Source organism: Solanum lycopersicum, chromosome 7 (genome assembly GCF_036512215.1).
Source record: "Solanum lycopersicum chromosome 7, SLM_r2.1".
Classification (NCBI taxonomy): domain Eukaryota; kingdom Viridiplantae; phylum Streptophyta; class Magnoliopsida; order Solanales; family Solanaceae; genus Solanum; species Solanum lycopersicum.
In genome coordinates, this window is record NC_090806.1 from 69,120,463 (window position 1) to 69,138,953 (window position 18,491).

General features: G+C 31.8%; 3 protein-coding genes across 6 annotated transcripts; 2 read left to right on the top strand and 1 right to left on the bottom strand.

The window, feature by feature from the left end:
• The first annotated feature begins 5,393 nt into the window (after nt 1-5,393).
• Nucleotides 5,394-9,976, top strand: CDPK1 (calcium-dependent protein kinase CDPK1). The gene is made up of 8 exons (NM_001247653.2): nt 5,394-6,373; nt 7,340-7,483; nt 7,591-7,743; nt 8,355-8,470; nt 8,945-9,112; nt 9,214-9,341; nt 9,442-9,541; nt 9,619-9,976. The coding sequence occupies exons 1-8, from the start codon at nt 5,692-5,694 to the stop codon at nt 9,691-9,693; spliced, it is 1,566 nt and encodes a 521-aa protein (NP_001234582.2). The 5' UTR covers nt 5,394-5,691; the 3' UTR covers nt 9,694-9,976.
• Nucleotides 9,977-10,500: 524 nt separating this feature from the next.
• On the bottom strand, nt 10,501-12,216 carry LOC101247541 (protein translation factor SUI1 homolog). Its single transcript, XM_004244068.4, has 2 exons — nt 12,076-12,216; nt 10,501-11,089 (listed from the first exon to the last, which is right to left on the bottom strand). The coding sequence occupies exon 2, from the start codon at nt 11,021-11,023 to the stop codon at nt 10,685-10,687; it is 339 nt and encodes a 112-aa protein (XP_004244116.1). The 5' UTR covers nt 11,024-11,089; nt 12,076-12,216; the 3' UTR covers nt 10,501-10,684.
• Nucleotides 12,217-13,175: 959 nt separating this feature from the next.
• LOC101247237 (pentatricopeptide repeat-containing protein At4g28010) lies at nt 13,176-18,388 on the top strand. Of its 4 annotated transcripts, none has more exons than XM_010326013.4 (3): nt 13,176-16,156; nt 17,474-17,526; nt 17,630-18,388. In XM_010326013.4, the coding sequence occupies exon 1, from the start codon at nt 13,890-13,892 to the stop codon at nt 16,101-16,103; it is 2,214 nt and encodes a 737-aa protein (XP_010324315.1). In that variant the 5' UTR covers nt 13,176-13,889; the 3' UTR covers nt 16,104-16,156; nt 17,474-17,526; nt 17,630-18,388. The 4 variants fall into 4 exon arrangements, 3 of the variants coding, with proteins under 3 accessions (XP_010324315.1, XP_010324314.1, XP_004244115.1); XM_010326012.4 differs by having other exon boundaries at nt 13,472-16,156; nt 17,072-17,526; XM_004244067.5 differs by having other exon boundaries at nt 13,632-16,156; nt 17,065-17,526.
• Nucleotides 18,389-18,491: the final 103 nt, after the last annotated feature.

The window sequence follows — 18,491 nt, forward strand, 5'->3', positions numbered from 1 at the left end:
ATTACGTTTTATATTTTTTTATTTGATTAATTATATTTAGATATATCGTGAATTTATAATATGATATAGCAAGTGGTTTTAAATATCGTGAGAAGTGTTGAAAATTATACCCTTAAATTTCGTGAGAATTTAGAAATGTATTTCACTAATGTTGCAAGATCACGAGTGTATTTAAGTTCAATTAGTCAAATAAATAAATATTTTAAATGTTGTTAACAATTTAAAGATAAAACTAATAATTTACGCCAAAGTATTTTCAGAAACATCTTTCATATTGTTTTAAAGAATGATTGAAGAAGTGAATAATGTTCCAATTTTTAAAGAGATAATTGAGAAATTTTATTGAAGTTAGTGTATTACTATATAAATTTTCAGCACACGTAGTTTTATAATATTAGTACTTGTTTAATTAGATGTTCAATTATTTTAAGCAAAAAGTTTAAAATAATTTCAGATACTCTAATCGAAAACATTAGAAGACATACTAAAAAAATTATGAATTGACGTATGTGAATTGTGAACCAATACTGTACATCGTAGATTGTTATCTTCGTTTAATATTTTTAATATTTAATTATATTATTTATATCGTAGAAAAATATCTCTAAGGATAGTGTATTCGTACATTTCAGACTTAATTCATGTGATTTTTGGATTTTTTTTGTCATAAGTTTTATATCATTTTCTTGATTGATTTTTTAAGAGCTATTAGTTTTGAGATAAGTCTGTTTCACTATCTATTTTATTTAATAATTTATATTTAAAAGTTGTTAATCTGACTAATTCAAATTCATATGGATAGTTTTGTTGTTTCATAGCAATTGCTTGTGGATTGGTAAGTTCGTTTCTTATAAGTATATATATTTTTATTTTTATTTGTTTCTCTTTTTCTTGTAAGTCTATTTTTAGAGAATGTATTTTTTTTTTGACAATTATTTAGTCATAATTTATTATATTAACATGTTTAAGGTTACGAGATTAAAAGGTATTCTCATACATTTAATATATTTTTAGTTTAAGATCATAATATTTAAAAATCTTTAATTATTTTCTTAAACTTTATTTAAGTCAAAATCATAATCTTTAATTATTTTCTTAAACTTTATTTAAGTCAAAATCATACTAACAAATTGTGATATATATAACTAGTGTCTAAACATCTTGTGTATCACATGCTAATTAGTTCAAATATTTTAAAACCATATTAGATAATGTTAGAGTAAGTGTGTAATGAGTTGCATGAAAATAATTAAGATTTTTAAACATTAGACTTCCCTTCTTTGTATGTTTATTAGACTTCTTAATTCTTATTTAAGCATGATCAATATCTACATTTACTATTGTCACACCCCTTTTTTTTCCCTCAAAATTTTTTTGATTATTTTTTGAAAGAAAAAGAGTTTTTCCAATTAAAGTGACGTTTTGAAAAGGAATAATTATTATTTAGAGTCGCCATTTGTCATACCCTTTTTTTTTCTCTCAACATATTTTTTATTTTTTGATTAATTCAAATCTCATAAAATTTCATCTTTCTATTTTTAAATTAAAAAAAATAGAAATTCTAAATTAACGTGAACTCTAAATATTTTTTTTAACTATAAAATACCTATATAAATTCATCCCCATAATAACATAAAAATATATAAAAAAAAAATATAAAAGCAAAATTAATCAGTTTCAAATAAGTTAAACAATAAATTTGGGTAAAATAAAAATTTATTATTAAATTTAAATAATATAATATCCAAAATTAAGTCAAGTCATATCAAAGTTAATAAAGCGACCATGCTAGAACCACGGGACTCGAGGGATGCCTAACACCTTTCTCTCGGTCAACAGAATTCTTTATCCGAATTTCTAGTTCGCAGACCAATAAAATAGAGTCGAATTTCCTTTTGATTAGGGATTCAAATAAGGTGACTTGAAACACCAAAACTCAATTCCAAGTGACGACTCTAAATAATAATTATCCCTTTTCAAAACGTCACTTTAATTGGAAAAAACTCTTTTTCTTTCAAAAAATAATCAAAAAAATTTTGAGGAAAAAAAAAGAGTGTGACAACTCCCACTTTTAGATATTAAAGATAGACTATATTGAAGATGAATAAATATCACTAAAACAAATAGTTTTTTTTTCTCGAAATAATATTTTTGAATTTAGGCTTTCTAAATTTTGTGTGTTTGAATCACATGTATTAAGGGATTGATTTGTCATGAGGATAAAGATAGATAAAGTTATCTCAAGAGATTAATGCAATAAAAAATCATACATAATTGTTATTATTAAAAGGTGTTTATCATAATAAATCTCTTGAACTTTGAATATTTTACTTATTTTGAATTATGAAAAATGTCTCACTAATTTACTTAATATATACTAAAGAGAGTAATATATATTCTTTATAGTTTATTCTCTCGTTCTTTTTCAGTTGTCATATATATCAAAAATATTTATTTCAAAATAATTATAAATTTAAACAACAAGAATTAACTATTATAATTTTCAATTATGCCCTCAGCATTAGTTATTATGGAATTAAGAAGCTCATCAATGATACAAATTAAGGAATTAATTAAAGATACATTAGTTAAATTACACTTTAATTAATTTTTCTCAGGAATCGTGCAAAATCTTAGCATGACAATTAAATAATAAATTTATATTTCACGTAAAAAATATTAAGTTAATATATTTATAAGTTATGAGTTGTCGATTTAAAATTTAAACTTTATTAAAATCAATTCAATTTTAAGTTAATATATTATAATTATTGAACTTACAAATTAAATATTTCATAACTATTTCATAAATATATACAATTTCAAGAAAAGCTATTGAACTTTTCATCCTAACCAATGCACTAGCCCCAAGTGTTCCAACAGATTGTGCTTCATCTTTTTCTTGTGTCTTCATATATGGAGTTGTTTGATTTGAAATAATAATCAATTTCAATTCAAAAAGTTCTCATTCATACGTTATATAATATAACATTTAGTTGGTTATATAAGGAAAAATAAATATACCTTGAATAATGAATATAATTTGGAATTAATGAATTAAGTATTACAAATACTAAATAACAGATTAATTTTAATCTCTTTTAATTTTGGTCACATATAAATTTAATCTTATTGAATGTACATTTGAATTCTTGTCCTCAATGTTGTTTTTGGGCCTTTGGAGTTGTTTCCTGAATTTTTTAGTTTTGTTGCTCAAAAAATATCCATTTAGAAGATGAATAATGAGCTCAGAAATTAAATATTAATGATGAACGAACCAAATAAATCACATTCAATAATCACCATCTTATAGAAAAAGAAAAGAAAAAAAAACATGTTATTTTTTTGCTTACTATCACTTCGAAGATTTTAGATATATTTATAATTTTTTCTTTATTTTATTTTACAGATTTAGTATAAGTTAAACATGTTTTAATATGATAATATATAAATGTCGAACAATAATCTTTTTGTTGAATTTGTTAATGAGATTTTTGAGTTTTTTCTCAAAGAATACATTCCAATTGTTTAGCGAATAAGTCTATTTATATTTCTTTTGTTAACGTCTTTTTATTATAGTTTTCTCTTTTTTTTTCTTTCTCTTTTTTTTTGCATTAATTCTAAGATTTCAATAATGATATAAAGGGTGAATAAAAGAATATTGTACGTGGCAATTTTTAAACAGTATTATCATTGACTTAAGTTTTAGGCATAATAACAGATCTAAACTTATTTAAACTAATCATTATTTTATATTTGATATTTGATAATTTTAGGTATCCTTCACATCATGAAGTTTTTGGAAATGAGAGTAGTGTGAGTTATAATGTTGAATATTTTATACTTTTTGATTTTGTATGTAAATTGTTAATTTTTTAAAAAATAATATGATATGTAAATTGTTAATTTTTAAAAAAATAATATGATATGTAAATTGTTAAATTTTTAAAAAATAATATGATATCATTAAAAATTGAGAAACAGATATATCATTGGACAAAAGTCACAATTAAATAACTAATATAACAAATATATTTAAATGATCTAATATATAAGAATTAGAATTTATATTTTAGATTATTTTAGATGTTTTATTATGAGGAAGAATTATTATATATGATTGTGCGAAGTACGAATACATCATCTAGTGTATTTATAAAAGAAACATGAAAATATGCAAATATTCAGGAGTTGTTTATGTATATGATCAAATGTTATTTAAATTTTTTTTTATAAGGTTGATTTTCACATTAACACAAGTAATTCAACTCGTCATTATTTCATGATGTCATTGAATATCACACACGTATCTTCAAGCTTGAGATCATCATTATGCATACACGATTATTCTGAAAAAAGAAAATTATTATTTCAAAAATCTTTGGAATTTGTGTTGTATCTAGAGAGAGGGCTTTACCACAGAGTTGATGTCGGTAGTTGTTCTTGCTTAGCAGGATCATGTCGTCAATCAATGATATAATTTACGAATGAATATCTGTTACTCCCACTTGAATACTTAAACCGACAAAATGAATATATACACGATTATTCAGAAAAAAGAAAATTATTATCCCAAAAATCTTTGAAATTCGTGTTGTATCCTAGAGAGAGGGCTTTACCACAGAGTTGATGTCGGTAGTTGTTCTTGCTTAGCGGGATCATGTCGCCAATCAATGATATAATTTATGAATGAATATTTGTTACTCTCACTTTAATACTTAAACCAACAAGATTAATATATTTCATTTCACTGGCAATTGAAAATAGATCTAAACGGATTGCGCAATAAAGAATTTGAGAACACAAAATCCCTAATTGAGATAGCAAATAATTTCTTTTAAAAAATATATAATAAAGGGATACTAAAAAAAATAAAATCAAACGGTTAAATCACCCAACTCATAATTGACGAATTCATAAGTCCAATCCATACCAACCGGACCCTCCAATAACTATATTGGAATTGACATTGTATCAATGAAATCTCATCATTCATACATACTATGAATTAATAAGGTATATTCATATCATAATAAACAAAAAGAATCAATATTCTTATTAAGACTTTCGCTCCTAAAAAAAATCGATTTATAAATAGAATCAAGTATATAATTTTATGTATCAATAGATAATATAATAAAAATGATAATATATTATTTAACCGCGTAAAAAATCTTTTAAGATTGATATAACAACCCATATATATAATTTATAATATTTTATTGCCATTTTGACACTAAGATCCACCAATTATCTTTTTCTTAATAAATATTAAAATAAAAATAGAAAAAGCCGTTGTGCTTTATTTATTTTTTCTCCCCACTTTCTCATCGTCTTCGTTTGTCTTAATAAATAAGTGTTTTAACGTTTCAACTCAAATTTCTGCTGACCAAGTTTTTATTTTTTAGTCAATTTCTTTGTCCCATTTTCCATTTTTAGCTGTAAAAATGGTTGGTTGTTGATTTTTTCTGATAATTTTTCTGTTTTTTTTTTGTGTCAACTCCTTAGTATTTTCTTGAAATTTGAAGAAAAAAGAAAAAAATCAATCTTTTTGCATTTTGGTGTAGTAAAAATCTAATCTTGCTGGATACCCATCTATGTTCTTGGTTTGATTCTTGATTTTTGCACCCTTTTTAGTTTAATCAAGTTTAGTTTAAGTTGTATCAGCTATATTTTGCTAGATCTGCTTTAATGGGTATTTGTGCTAGTAAAGGTAAACCTAATAATGCTAATAATGGGCACCATGGATCAGGATCAGGAGGAGTTCCAATTCATAGAAATGAGATTCAGTATACCAAATCTCCAGGGCCTGAAGCTCAATTACATGTGAGACCTCCACCAAGCCCAAAACCAGCTGTGAGGTATGATACTATTCTTGGTAAGCCATATGAAGATGTTAAGTTGCACTATACTCTTGGTAAAGAATTGGGTAGGGGTCAATTTGGTGTTACATATCTTTGTACTGAAATTGCAACTGGTCAACAATATGCTTGTAAATCGATATCGAAAAAGAAGCTTGTTACTAAGGCTGATAAGGATGATATGAGGAGGGAGATTAAGATTATGCAGCATTTGAGTGGACAACCTAATATTGTTGAATTTAAAGGTGCTTATGAGGATAAAGGTTCAGTGTATCTTGTGATGGAGTTGTGTGGAGGGGGAGAGCTATTCGATAGGATTATAGCAAAGGGGCATTACAGTGAAAGAGCTGCTGCAACAATGTGTAGGGCTATTGTCAATGTTGTGCACGTTTGCAATTTTATGGGCGTGTTGCATCGTGATCTCAAGCCTGAAAACTTTTTGTTGTCTGATAAGAGTGAAAATGCTGCTCTAAAGATTACTGATTTTGGGCTGTCGGTATTCATTCAAGAAGGTATATTTGGCTTTACATTGTCATTTTATGTTATGTACGTACTTTTGGACAGAGTTCTTTAATTGTTAATTCTATTGCATTGAAACACAATTATCAGTCAAATCACTAACATTTCCGTGTTTTACAGATTCGTGTCTTCTGGATCTTAGTGAACATGTCAAGGCTAAAATTTTGATCTTTAAGTTCAGGGTTAGGATTAAGTATTTAGCTAAAACGTTATCTTTAGAAGTAATCACAGTCACATGTGGATTTCTATTTACACCTATGTTAGTCTTGTATATCTTATGTCCTCCATTCAAGTGTCATATTTGACATCCACGGGGAACATTTAAAGGGAACTTCTTAGTTGGATATAAATAATCGACAAGCATATATGAGTACTCAGCTTATCATCAGATAGTAAGCAGGTTGCTGATTATTGTGCTTTTCTTTTTAATTTACGAAATCGTTGCACTGCAAGATCGGATGAGAATATGCAGAGAAAACATTAGTTTTACTAGATTGAATTTGCAGCCGAATTTAATTCTATCCCATTCAGTTTGTAGAATGAAACTAGTAGTTTTTAGCCCGATAAGTTGATTGTTCACCTTTTTAAATCAGCATGTAGGTGTATTCTATTTGTGACACTAGGTCCGCGTCAGAATTTTATAGCCTGACGTAATCGGCATGCTATATTGTATGTACATTTATGAAACAGTAGTTGCATTTTGCACACTCACTGCATACAGATTTTGTGTATTAGTAAGCCAATTATTGACTACTTCAGTTGTGATGAATGCCTTCCCTTTTTACAAATATGTTGAAGTACCATGCCTTGGCAGTTCCTTTGTGATTTTCTTATATCTCTTTACTATTACTAACCTTGCCGAATTTCTTGATCTTCTTCTTATCCTGACTACTACTAACATAGCTTGTATCTGCTAATTTTTTTTCTGCTTTTATATATGGATATGAAATCCAATGCAGGTAAGTCGTACAAAGATATAGTTGGGAGTGCTTACTATGTTGCCCCTGAGGTTCTAAGGAGGTGTTATGGCAAGGAAATAGACATTTGGAGTGCAGGTGTTATGCTTTATATACTACTCAGTGGTGTGCCTCCATTTTGGGCAGGTAAAGTATCTACTTTGCTTCTCATTATCTGAGATAATACACAGATGACAATTGTTGTCAATATCTAGGAATCAAGGACTTACGATATCTACTTGGTTGATGTACAGAAACCGAGAAGGGTATATTTGATGCCATACTTAAAGGGACCATTGACTTTGAAAGCAAGCCTTGGCCATCTGTATCAAGTAGTGCCAAGGACCTTGTACAGAAGATGCTGACTAAAGATCCAAAGAAACGGATTACAGCTGCACAGGTTCTTGGTATGTGGCCTGAAAAGTATTGATTATTAATTTTACGAATATCTGTTCCGTTTAAGAAATGTTTCATCATACTAAGAGAAAGTATAAGTCCAACAACATATAGCACTTGCATACTCCTTCATTTCTAGTAGTTATTAGTAGAAAACAATTTCTTAGGCATCGTCTCTCAGTCGATCAGATTATTCTGCTTTATCTCACCCAAGGGGCCTACCTGCTTTCCTTTGCAAGATCTTTACTTTTATCTTCAATTACGGTTGGCTTCTTGAGCTGGATTTGTTATCAAGTAAACCACAGTTGTATCTTCTTGTGAAAGGAGTTAGACATATGATGGGGCCAAAACCAAGTCCTTGCCGCCAAAATTAGCTTATATAGAGATCAATCTGTTTCTGGCCTGTAAGTTCTAACAGCGTCATTTCTAGCTTTAGGATATGCCAAATAATTTTAGTTCTGCGCAGTCTTATACTCTGTTAAAGAGCCTCTCTTGATTTCACAAATGCCATTATATATCTGAATAGCATGATTTTATGTTTGGACTGGTGATTATACATGTGTTGCCAGTATGGTTTGTTATATCTTATTCTAACCATACTGTTGGTGCGTGTAATTGACAGAGCATCCTTGGCTGAAGGAAGGTGGTGTTGCATCAGACAAACCATTAGAGGGTGCTGTCCTATCAAGAATGAAGCAATTCAGAGCTATGAACAAACTCAAGAAACTCGCTTTGAAGGTAATCTTAGAGTTTATGAACTCTTCTGCAACTAAATCTAGGTGAAGGGAGGGGGGGGGGGGGTAAAAGGGTAGTTCAAATTTCTTATATTGGCTTTGTTTGTCGAAAGAAGACGAAAGGACTGTTTTTTTGCATGTATGGCATTACTCGTATGATAGTCATGTTACTTTACATGCAAGAAAATTACCTTTTTCACTTTGTCTGCTTTAATCACTTCCTTCCGTTCCTTTCAAGCCAACAATATGTGAAGAACATGATTAGATTTAGCATGAGCTTTAGTCGGCTTTCTTACTTACTTACTCATAGTTGTATGATAAAAACATAGTACACCTTTTTAATTGTCTTTTGACATTTTACCTTATTCTGGGGGTCCATGTAACTTCCTTATTCGGGATCCTGTGCTGGCATGCTAGCTGTCTTGTTCTTCCTTCTGCGAGTAATAACACATTGCGCATTGTCTGTTGCTGGAATCAGGTCATTGCCGAGAATCTCTCTGCGGAAGAAATTCACGGGCTCAAAGCAATGTTCCACAATATTGACACTGATAATAGTGGCACTATAACTTATGAAGAACTGAAGAGTGGATTGGCTAAACTTGGGTCAAAGCTCACCGAGGCTGAAGTCAAGCAATTGATGGAAGCTGTAAGTCAGAACTACTAAAAGTTATTAACCATTTCTTTCGACTTCATAAAATTAATAAATTGATGTGCCCCAAATAATATCTCGTGCCTTGTATACTTCAGGCTGATGTAGATGGAAATGGCTCAATCGACTACACTGAATTCATCACCGCCACCATGCATAAGCACAGGCTAGAAAGAGACGAAAATCTATATACTGCATTTCAGTATTTCGATAAAGATAGCAGTGGGTACGTCCTATGTGCACCTCTAGTGTAAAAACATGACCAAACCAACAAAATCATGAGATAGTTGGCTCAAAATTTACCTTTTTTGATGTTATAATGGTAGGTTCATTACAAGAGATGAACTCGAGGCTGCTATGGAAGAACATGGAATAGGTGATCCATCCTGTATTAGGGAAATCATATCTGAAGTGGACACAGACAATGTGAGTTTTCACTGCTTTCCGGTAAATAGTTGAACTGTATCCCCTCGCTACAAATGCTAATTCTGTCGAATTTTCAGGATGGAAGAATCAATTATGAGGAATTCTGTACAATGATGAGAAGTGGAGCCAAACAACCAGGCAAGGTCTTCTAGTTCCACGAGTATCCTTGCGGGCAAGTTGTAGAAGAGCTGTTCTTGAAAATGTGCAGGATGAGCTCTGTCGTTGCTTCCATTAGTGATGTTTAAACGTTTTCCAGTAAAAACCATGTACATTTCGGATCTCCTCAGTTCAAAACAGTCTTTTATGAGTGTTTCTGTTTGTTTTCTGCACGATTTTTCCTCCCTTGTGTAAACTGCATCAGTTTGGGACTAGAAAAGGCTTTGAATTAGGCCACTCCTAGCAAATGATATATTTCAATCGTCGAAGATTTCACCACATTTGATGTTTAATGAGTTGTGTCATTCATTCATTGAGGTTCATTTTAGTGAAGATATTAAATCAGCTTCATTTTTCCTAATGAACTAGCAAATTCAGGATAAGCTATCTGCAACATATCTGTTTATGTGCTCTTTTGTGCTTGACCAACCAAGATAGAACAACCACCGAAGAACGTGGAACAGTAGATGAGAATGTTCCTCCCACAGCTTGAATATAGTCGGACTCCAATATAGATACTAGACACGAGTGAGAAACAAAAAAAAAGAAGAGGATAAAACCAGTAACTTAGCTGTTAGCCTGTTCATTTCTCTTATCTGTTGTATATGTTTGGTAATCTCTCTTTTAATACACTTATAAGCTTCACAAAGTTATCATGTGGCCCTGTTGCTGGCACCTGACAGACTATTCAAGGTGAAAAACTGGCAGGTTTTAGATACACAAACTATCAACTGGTAATAAAGTACTATGCAGACTCTGTAAATGGATTGCAAGGTCAGGATAAACACAGACACTAACATCAATTAGCTTAAGAAAACCAAATTTATTATTATTATCTGTAAACAAAGTACAACCAGCACAATTCAGAAAGAAACCCATGGCAAGATATCATGGGCATTAACAAAAACCAACACTTCTTAACAACAAATTCAAACAACTGTGATTATATTACTATATATGCTTCAACAACTCGAAATAGCCAACGACTTAGAAACCATGAATCTTGATCTGATCCTTCTTGACAACACCAGCAGTCACAAGGAAATGAGAAACATTCTTCCTTTGATCACCTTGAAGTTGTATCACTTTGCCAAGTTCCTTATCCTGCACAACGTTCCCGTTGCAACAGAATTCCTTTTTCAGATCTTTGAGGATTTTTTCGTAACTGAATTCTTTCCTCAGTCCTTGAACAGTCGTCAAGCTTTTCTTTCCATTCCTTTGTTGTATACGAATATGAACATACTCCTTGGCTCCAGGTGCACCGGAGTCCTTAGCCTCAGCAAATGGATCGAAAGCAGATGGGATCTGGATGTCGATATCAACCATGTAAATAGCTTGAAGAGAACTTCTCACGCTCCGAAACTGAAGCTAGGTAAATTGATAACAAGAGAGCTGCAAAAAGAACACTTCTTTTAATATGGAAATGATCAAGATACTAACAACACAAGTATTAAACAACAATATGAGATGATCAAAATATCAAAAATACAACTACATCGAAGAACGAAATCAAAATTAGTAAATTGATCACACAAAGATGCAGGAAAAGAACACCTCTTCAATATGAACAACCCATCTATACACAATGAGATGATCAACAAAGCAAAAATCCATATTTAGCAAAAAACTAGATCATTAACATATCAAATATGCAACCCCACACACATATTAAGCAAATATGAGATGATCAACACATGAGAAATCCAACTACACAATAAGATGATCAACAATATCAGGAAATCCAACTAGTCCAACTACATAACTTCTAAGCAAACATGAGATGATCAACATATAAGAGTCCAACTACCTAACCATTAAAGCAATATGAAATGATGATCAAGATCAACAAATTATACATATTTCGATAACCATGATATCTAGAAAATCTTTCTCGCACCTCAACTAATTCCACGTAACACCTACCACCTCCCAACACCGCCCACAGGTACAAGATAACTATGTCTACCACAACTAGATCAGAGATGAGAACACATCAAGATCAAACATATCAAAAGTTCCCAACTAAATAAAATTGCAATCATCCATAGAGAATCCAAAGATCCTAACTTTAATTGACTAAAACTGCACATACAAGCAAAGTCCAAATTTAACAAAGTTAAAAAAAAAACCAACTAACTTTAAGCTGAAAAAGACCATCTTTAACTATAACATAGATGATCCAAGTATCAAAATCCAAACTTTGATTGACTAAAGCCACAAACAGACCACAACCCAACAACCCACAAAGTTAAAAATGTCTAATCAACCAAAAAACAAAAACAAAAAACACCAACATGACTCTACTAGCAAGATAAACTACACACACAAAAAAAACCAAAATTTACTTAAAACTGAAAATAATAGAGGAATAAACTAACCTTTAGAAAGACTAATCAAACACTAGATGATGATGTTCTTCAAGAGAAGAAAAACTTGTTCTTTATTTATAGAAAAGAAACTAGAAATGGTGGCGGTGTAAGTGGGGTCACAATATTCCCAGCCACAAAACCTTAATTAACCTTAAATACGTCATTAATTATGTCTAATCATGATTAAGAACGGCTGTGATATGTTTGTAGCAACGAATTTGGTCCGGTAATTTGGGGATTAGGGTTTTAAAAAACGCGTAGATTCAACGCATTTGGGAAATTGGAACAATTGCTTTCGGGTTACGGCAATTTCCGGGGCCCACTTACAAGCTGGGTCAACATGTGTGGGGCCCGATTCGCCTTGTCATCCAATTGCTGAGAAGAATCCAGATATATATATATATATATATATATTCTAGATAAGTTGCGTGTTTAGCCTGCTTGACTCATTGTTGGGCTGTAAATTTAGTGGGCCCATCATATAATTATGGAAAAGTTACATCGAAATCGAACGCAAACATATGATATGTATTTATGAAATATTATACGAGAAAATTATATATTATAACAAATTATTAATTTCGAATAGATATTGCACTTACAGTTTTGTTTAATTCTAATTTGTAGTAAAGATTGTCATTCAGAGAATTTCACTCGCGCTGTGCGGAAATATCATTTGTCTTTTTCATTTTATACAAAAATAAGTATATATATTGTGTTTGTGTTTGTGTTATGTATAAAGCAAGAGCATACTGATTAAACAAATACAAATCTTCTTCTGTCCAATTCTCTTTTGTCTTTCTCTCTTTCTCACTTCAGACAAACATAAATTATATAAAGCGAGAGAGATTTGATATACAAATACAATTGTTTTAACTCGATTTAATTGTATACGAGTTCAAATTTTATATAAATATACAAACACAAAGAATATATATATATATATATACAAACATAATTTTCATAGACAAAGACACACAATTTATACAAATCATTGGCGATTTATACAAATCAGATGTATGTGAATTTATGCAGCGATATTGCTTGCAATTTTATACAATCAAATGTTGCCTGCAGTTTTGTCCAAATATGATATTATAGCTTGCTATGAAGCACAAATAACAAAACAGCACCTATAGAGTTCTAATATCATTTTTATGTTGTCATTACTAAAATTTACTTGTTAACAATACAATTAAATGATACCATCAATTAGTGATACAAATACAAAAAGTATCACTAAATATATATGATAATAAGACTATTTAGAAATGAATTGTGATTGTTAAGTCAACCGCAATATTGTTATTAATGTTGGATTATCATATTAATTGGTGAATAGATTAAATTTTTATTATATCAAGTATATTATGATATAAATTGATTAGAGGTGTAAATCAATTGTATCTCTCATTTCTCAATCATCTCTTTCTCTTTCTAATATGTAATCAAAAATAGATAATTTTTTTATATATATAATATTTAATAATATTTTAACTAAAATTAAAATCATAAAATTTACAAAAAAAATTAAGCTATTTAACTCAAAAATTTAAAAATATTTTAACTAAAATTAAAAACCAATAGTTTTTCTTACAATATTCAATATTATTTCAACTATAAATAATAAAAATTTACTATTAAATTTTTTGAGTAACAATGATTCAAATTGAGTGTAAAGCTCTACCGGCCTTAACCTTGAGCCACCGCCGCTGTCCTCAGTCAGTGGCACAATAGCTGATTTTCCATCTTCATTATAGCCAAGGTATTGTCTTCTCTATATCTTTATCAACAAATTCAGCTGCTTAACTCTTAGCTGTACGATGATAATCAGAAGGCAAATATCAAGCATTTGTGTTTCTTTTGAAGCATCCTTTAATACCCAAAATCTGTTCTTTATCAAACACTTTTCAGCACTAGCCCCAACCCCTTCTCCAGTTTACTCAGATACACAAAAATTGGACACCCAATTGAGGTCTCTTTGTGAAAAGCCTAACCCCAAGTATAACAATGCAGTTTTACTTTTTAACCATGTACTTGATGATTTGGGGCAAACCCCATCTGAGTCAACTTGCAATTTTCTTGTTGTAACTTTGGCTAAGAGTAAGGAGTACAATCTTGCTTTAAGGGTGTACCGTAAAACGAGACAAGTCCAGGTCTTGCCCAGGTTTTTATCATTAGCTGCTTTAATTGAATGTTTTGTTTATGTTCATAAGCCTAAATTAGCAATTGGTGTATTGGGGCTGATGTTGAAGAATGGTTTTAAGGTTAATGTATATGTTGTTAATGTTATATTGAAGGGTTTATGTGAAAATGGTATGGTTGTTAATGCTATAAAGTTTGTTTGGGGTTTGGATATGAAAGAGGTAACACCTGATATAGTTAGTTTAAACACCCTAATGAGAGGACTTTGTAGAGATAAGAAAGTACAAGAGGCTGTGGATTTGAGGTTTAGTATGGAGAAGGTAGTGGGTTTTGCTCCTAACTCGTATACGTATGCCATTTTGATGGAGGGTCTTTGTTCGGACGGGAGGTTTGATGACGCTATTGGATTGTTGGAGGAGATGAGAGTAAAAGGTTTGAAAGAGGATGTTGTTGTGTATAGTACACTCATAAATGGGCTTTGTAACAAAGGATATGTTAGTAGAGGGAAAGAATTTTTGAATGAGATGTTGGAGAAAGGAATTTCTCCGAGTGTAGTCACTTATTCTTGTTTAATTAATGGATTTTGTAAGCAGGGAAAATTGAAAGAAACTACAATGTTGTATGATGATATGTTGGGGCGCGGAATCCAGCCTGACATTGTTACTTTTACGGGCATGATTGGTGGCCTCGGCAATAATGGGATGGCTAAAAAAGCAATTGAATTGTTCAATTTGATGATACGTAGGGGTGAGGAGCCTGGAAACATAACTTACAATATTCTTTTAAGTGCACTATGCAAGGAAGGGTTATTGGCCGATGCTTTTGACATTTTAAAATTGATGATAGAGAAAGGAAAGACACCCGATGTGATCACTTACAATACACTAGTAACAGGACTTTGTAAAAGTGGGAAATTGGACGATGCCGTGACACTTTTTGATTCGATGTTGGATGACGAGACTTATGTTCAGCCAGATGTTATAACAATGAATGTACTGATTCGTGGGCTTTGCCAAGAAGGCTCCCTTGATAAGGCTGGGGAAATTCATAACAAGATGGTTGAGAACAAGTCTTTAGTTGATATTGGAACCTTCAGTGTACTTATTGGAGCTTATATAAAGGCAGGCGATATTGTCAAAGCTTTTGAACTTTGGAAGCAGCTAACTCAATTGAATCTTATTCCAGATTCAATGACCTATAGCACTATAATTGATGGATTTTGCAAGCTGTGTGCGCTCAATATTGCAAAAGGTTTGTTTCTCAGATTTAGAAAGAAGGGATATCATCCAACTGCATTTGATTACAACAGCTTGATGGATGCCTTATGCAAAGAGGGTAGCTTGGAGCAAGCAAGGAGGTTGTTTCAAGAGATGTTAGATGGAAATTGTGAACCAGACGTAATCTCATTCAATATTATTATTGATTCAACTCTTGAAGCAGGAAATTTGCAGTCTGCTAAGGAGTTGCTTGTTGATATGTCCCAGAGGGGTTTGAGTCCTGATGTCTTCACTTTCTCCATATTAATAAATAGGTTTTCGAAGCTTGGACAGATGGAGGAGGCGAAAAAATTATTTGTGAGAATGAATGCCTCTGACTTGACACCGCACATTAGTGTGTATGATTGTTTACTCAAGGGATTTAGTTTGAATGGTGAAACAGAAGAAATTATTGATTTGCTTCACAAAATGGCTGCCAAGGGAATTGAGCTAGACCTCGGACTTACTTCTACCATCCTGGAATGTCTTTGTAATATTTCTGAAGATCTTAATGTGGAGGAACTGTTACCAAACTTTTCACAGAAAAAATCAGAAGGATTTAGTATTCCCTGCAGTGAGTTGTTGATGAAGCTTCAGAAGAGTCTCCCCGAGCTTCAGTTAGATTCTGCTTTGTAGTACAATCTCACATGCTTCTGGCAGCTGTTGAGGGAGCTTTCTTCTCTACATAGGTATTACATTTTGACATTTAAAACTTTTGCAACGCAATGCAGGGTATGGTGTTATACCATACTCTATTATTTTTTCTTGTCGTAAGGCAGGTATCCTAGTATATACATTAAATGCCGGGAGAGTTGGTTATCTTGTATGGCTCCTATATTTCATGCAACACGTAGATTTCTACTTACTTTTTATTGAAGTTTTTGTTGAAGGGTTTTAATTAGAGAAATCCCTCAAGATTCACAACTCCTTATCATATTCCATGATAAACCTTTTTCGGAAAAAAAGAAAACATGTGAACTTTCTCTAACTCATCCTTGTATTGAAGTATTTTTGATACTTCCACAAATATCTTTGACCTAAAAGTTGAACTCGTGATTGCCATATGTTTTTGTATTGATCCAGCAAGATTTACATGTAGAGAATAAGATGAATTGATTCTCATCTTATTTGGGAGCATACATGAATTGATTTTCATTATGAGGGCAGGGAATAAGAAGATTGAGTAGGCTTCAGAACTCTTTTCTGGGTTTTGGAGATTAGATGAATTGATATTCATTTCTACTGAACTAGCTCTCTGTTTTTACTTTTTAGCACAAGGAAATAACTTGTCAACGCTCTCGAAGCTCCATTTACTGTTTAATTGAATCCTTCTGCTTACTGTTATCAGTTTGCTTTATCTCAACTTAGCAGTAAGCTTGCACAAGTTTGTAGTGAAGTTCCATCTAGAAAATGGATATGCCATTTGGTTGTTTTCCTAATGATCCCATTATAAGTTAATTCCGAGTTTGTGGATCTAGTTAGGAAAGTGTGCTTAGATCTTGTTCAGAAATACTGTTTTTGTTTACCCTGTTCTAGTTTATTTTTGCGAAGAGCACTTTATCTGAATAAAATCTGTACAACTTATTTGGAGTGGCAGTTCACAGGTGGAAACATGTCGAGGCCACTCTATAGAGGTGTGTCTGGTGTAGGGCGGTTATGGGTAACAGTCATGATTCATTTGGGCGACTTCCAAGGTGTAATTTTAAAACAAAGAGGGATGATTTCGTCCATAATCACTCACATGGTGATCAGACTCATAATTTCTATCGAATCCCCTTTAAATATTTTTTCCAGATTATTCTCTCGCCAACCATAATTTCGGATTTGGGATACTGTTCTCCCGAGTACGAGAACTTTGTTTCATGCTTCAGAAAATCTTGATTTTGGCCTTTCTATGACCGCAACTGTGGTCCTACTTTGATGCGGACTTGCTTAGTTCTCCCTCCTGCTAATTACGAAATTCCATTTCGTGTGGCCTACTGAAAAAGACATCATCTGGCATGCAGATATTAATATTACTGCACAGACGGGTGCTCTATTCTGGAAGTTTAACCAAAAGGTGAACGCAAAATTCTAGTTTCTCTTTTTTGTAAACAAACTGCCTTAATGTCTCCAGTCTTATCTCTTAATTTTTCCGATCTTGTTTTAACTGTATGCTGCAGGGTTGGGTTATCATCCACGATACCGCTCAACTGGTTGAGTTATCAAGAGTGCACACAGCACGGTTGAAATGGAATGCACGAGTCGTATAGAGATTGAAAGTTGCACTAATTGCCAGAAAGATGTTGGCTCGACAAGACATACTTTGCTCGATGAGTAGTTAAATTTCGAACAGAAGAAGAAGAAAGGGTTCTGCACAAGACCAGACACAATCCCTATGGTGCCATAAGGCATACATAGTGCCATTCAGGTACACCATTTGAAGAACAGGACAATCAAGAGAATTATAGTTCTAAAAGTTTTGTTTTAGTGTATTGTTATCAAGGCTAATCAAATTTTGAATGTAATTTTAGAATTAGCTACAATGCTTGAACTTGCTGTTAAAACATAAGGATGACCTAGTAGTCAGTGAAGTGAGATGAGAACACGAGGTTTTGTGTTCGAATTTTCAAAAGAGATTAAGAAATACTAGGTGATTTCTTCAATCTAAGTCTGGAGGGGCAGATTTACGTATAACTTGTTGTTGGTGGGAGATAGCATGTGTAATTTGAAAGTAATCGTGTTTTGGTGAATAGAGTTACATTGGCACCAATTGTTGGTGGAAAGTAGCACGTATCATTGTGTAAATAGTTGAGATATACGTAAGTTGGTTTCGACACAATAGAATTAATTAAGATGTACACAAGTTGGTTTCGACACCATTGTTATTAAAAAGAAGGCTTACAAAGTTATGATACGAATTTTTGGTTTTGGTTGATTTATTTTTGTGTCAAGTTACGCACTTAAGGCTTGTTTGGTATGAGGGATAAAGAGATAACTAATCTCAGGTATTTTATCTCACTATTGAAGGTGAAATAACGATTT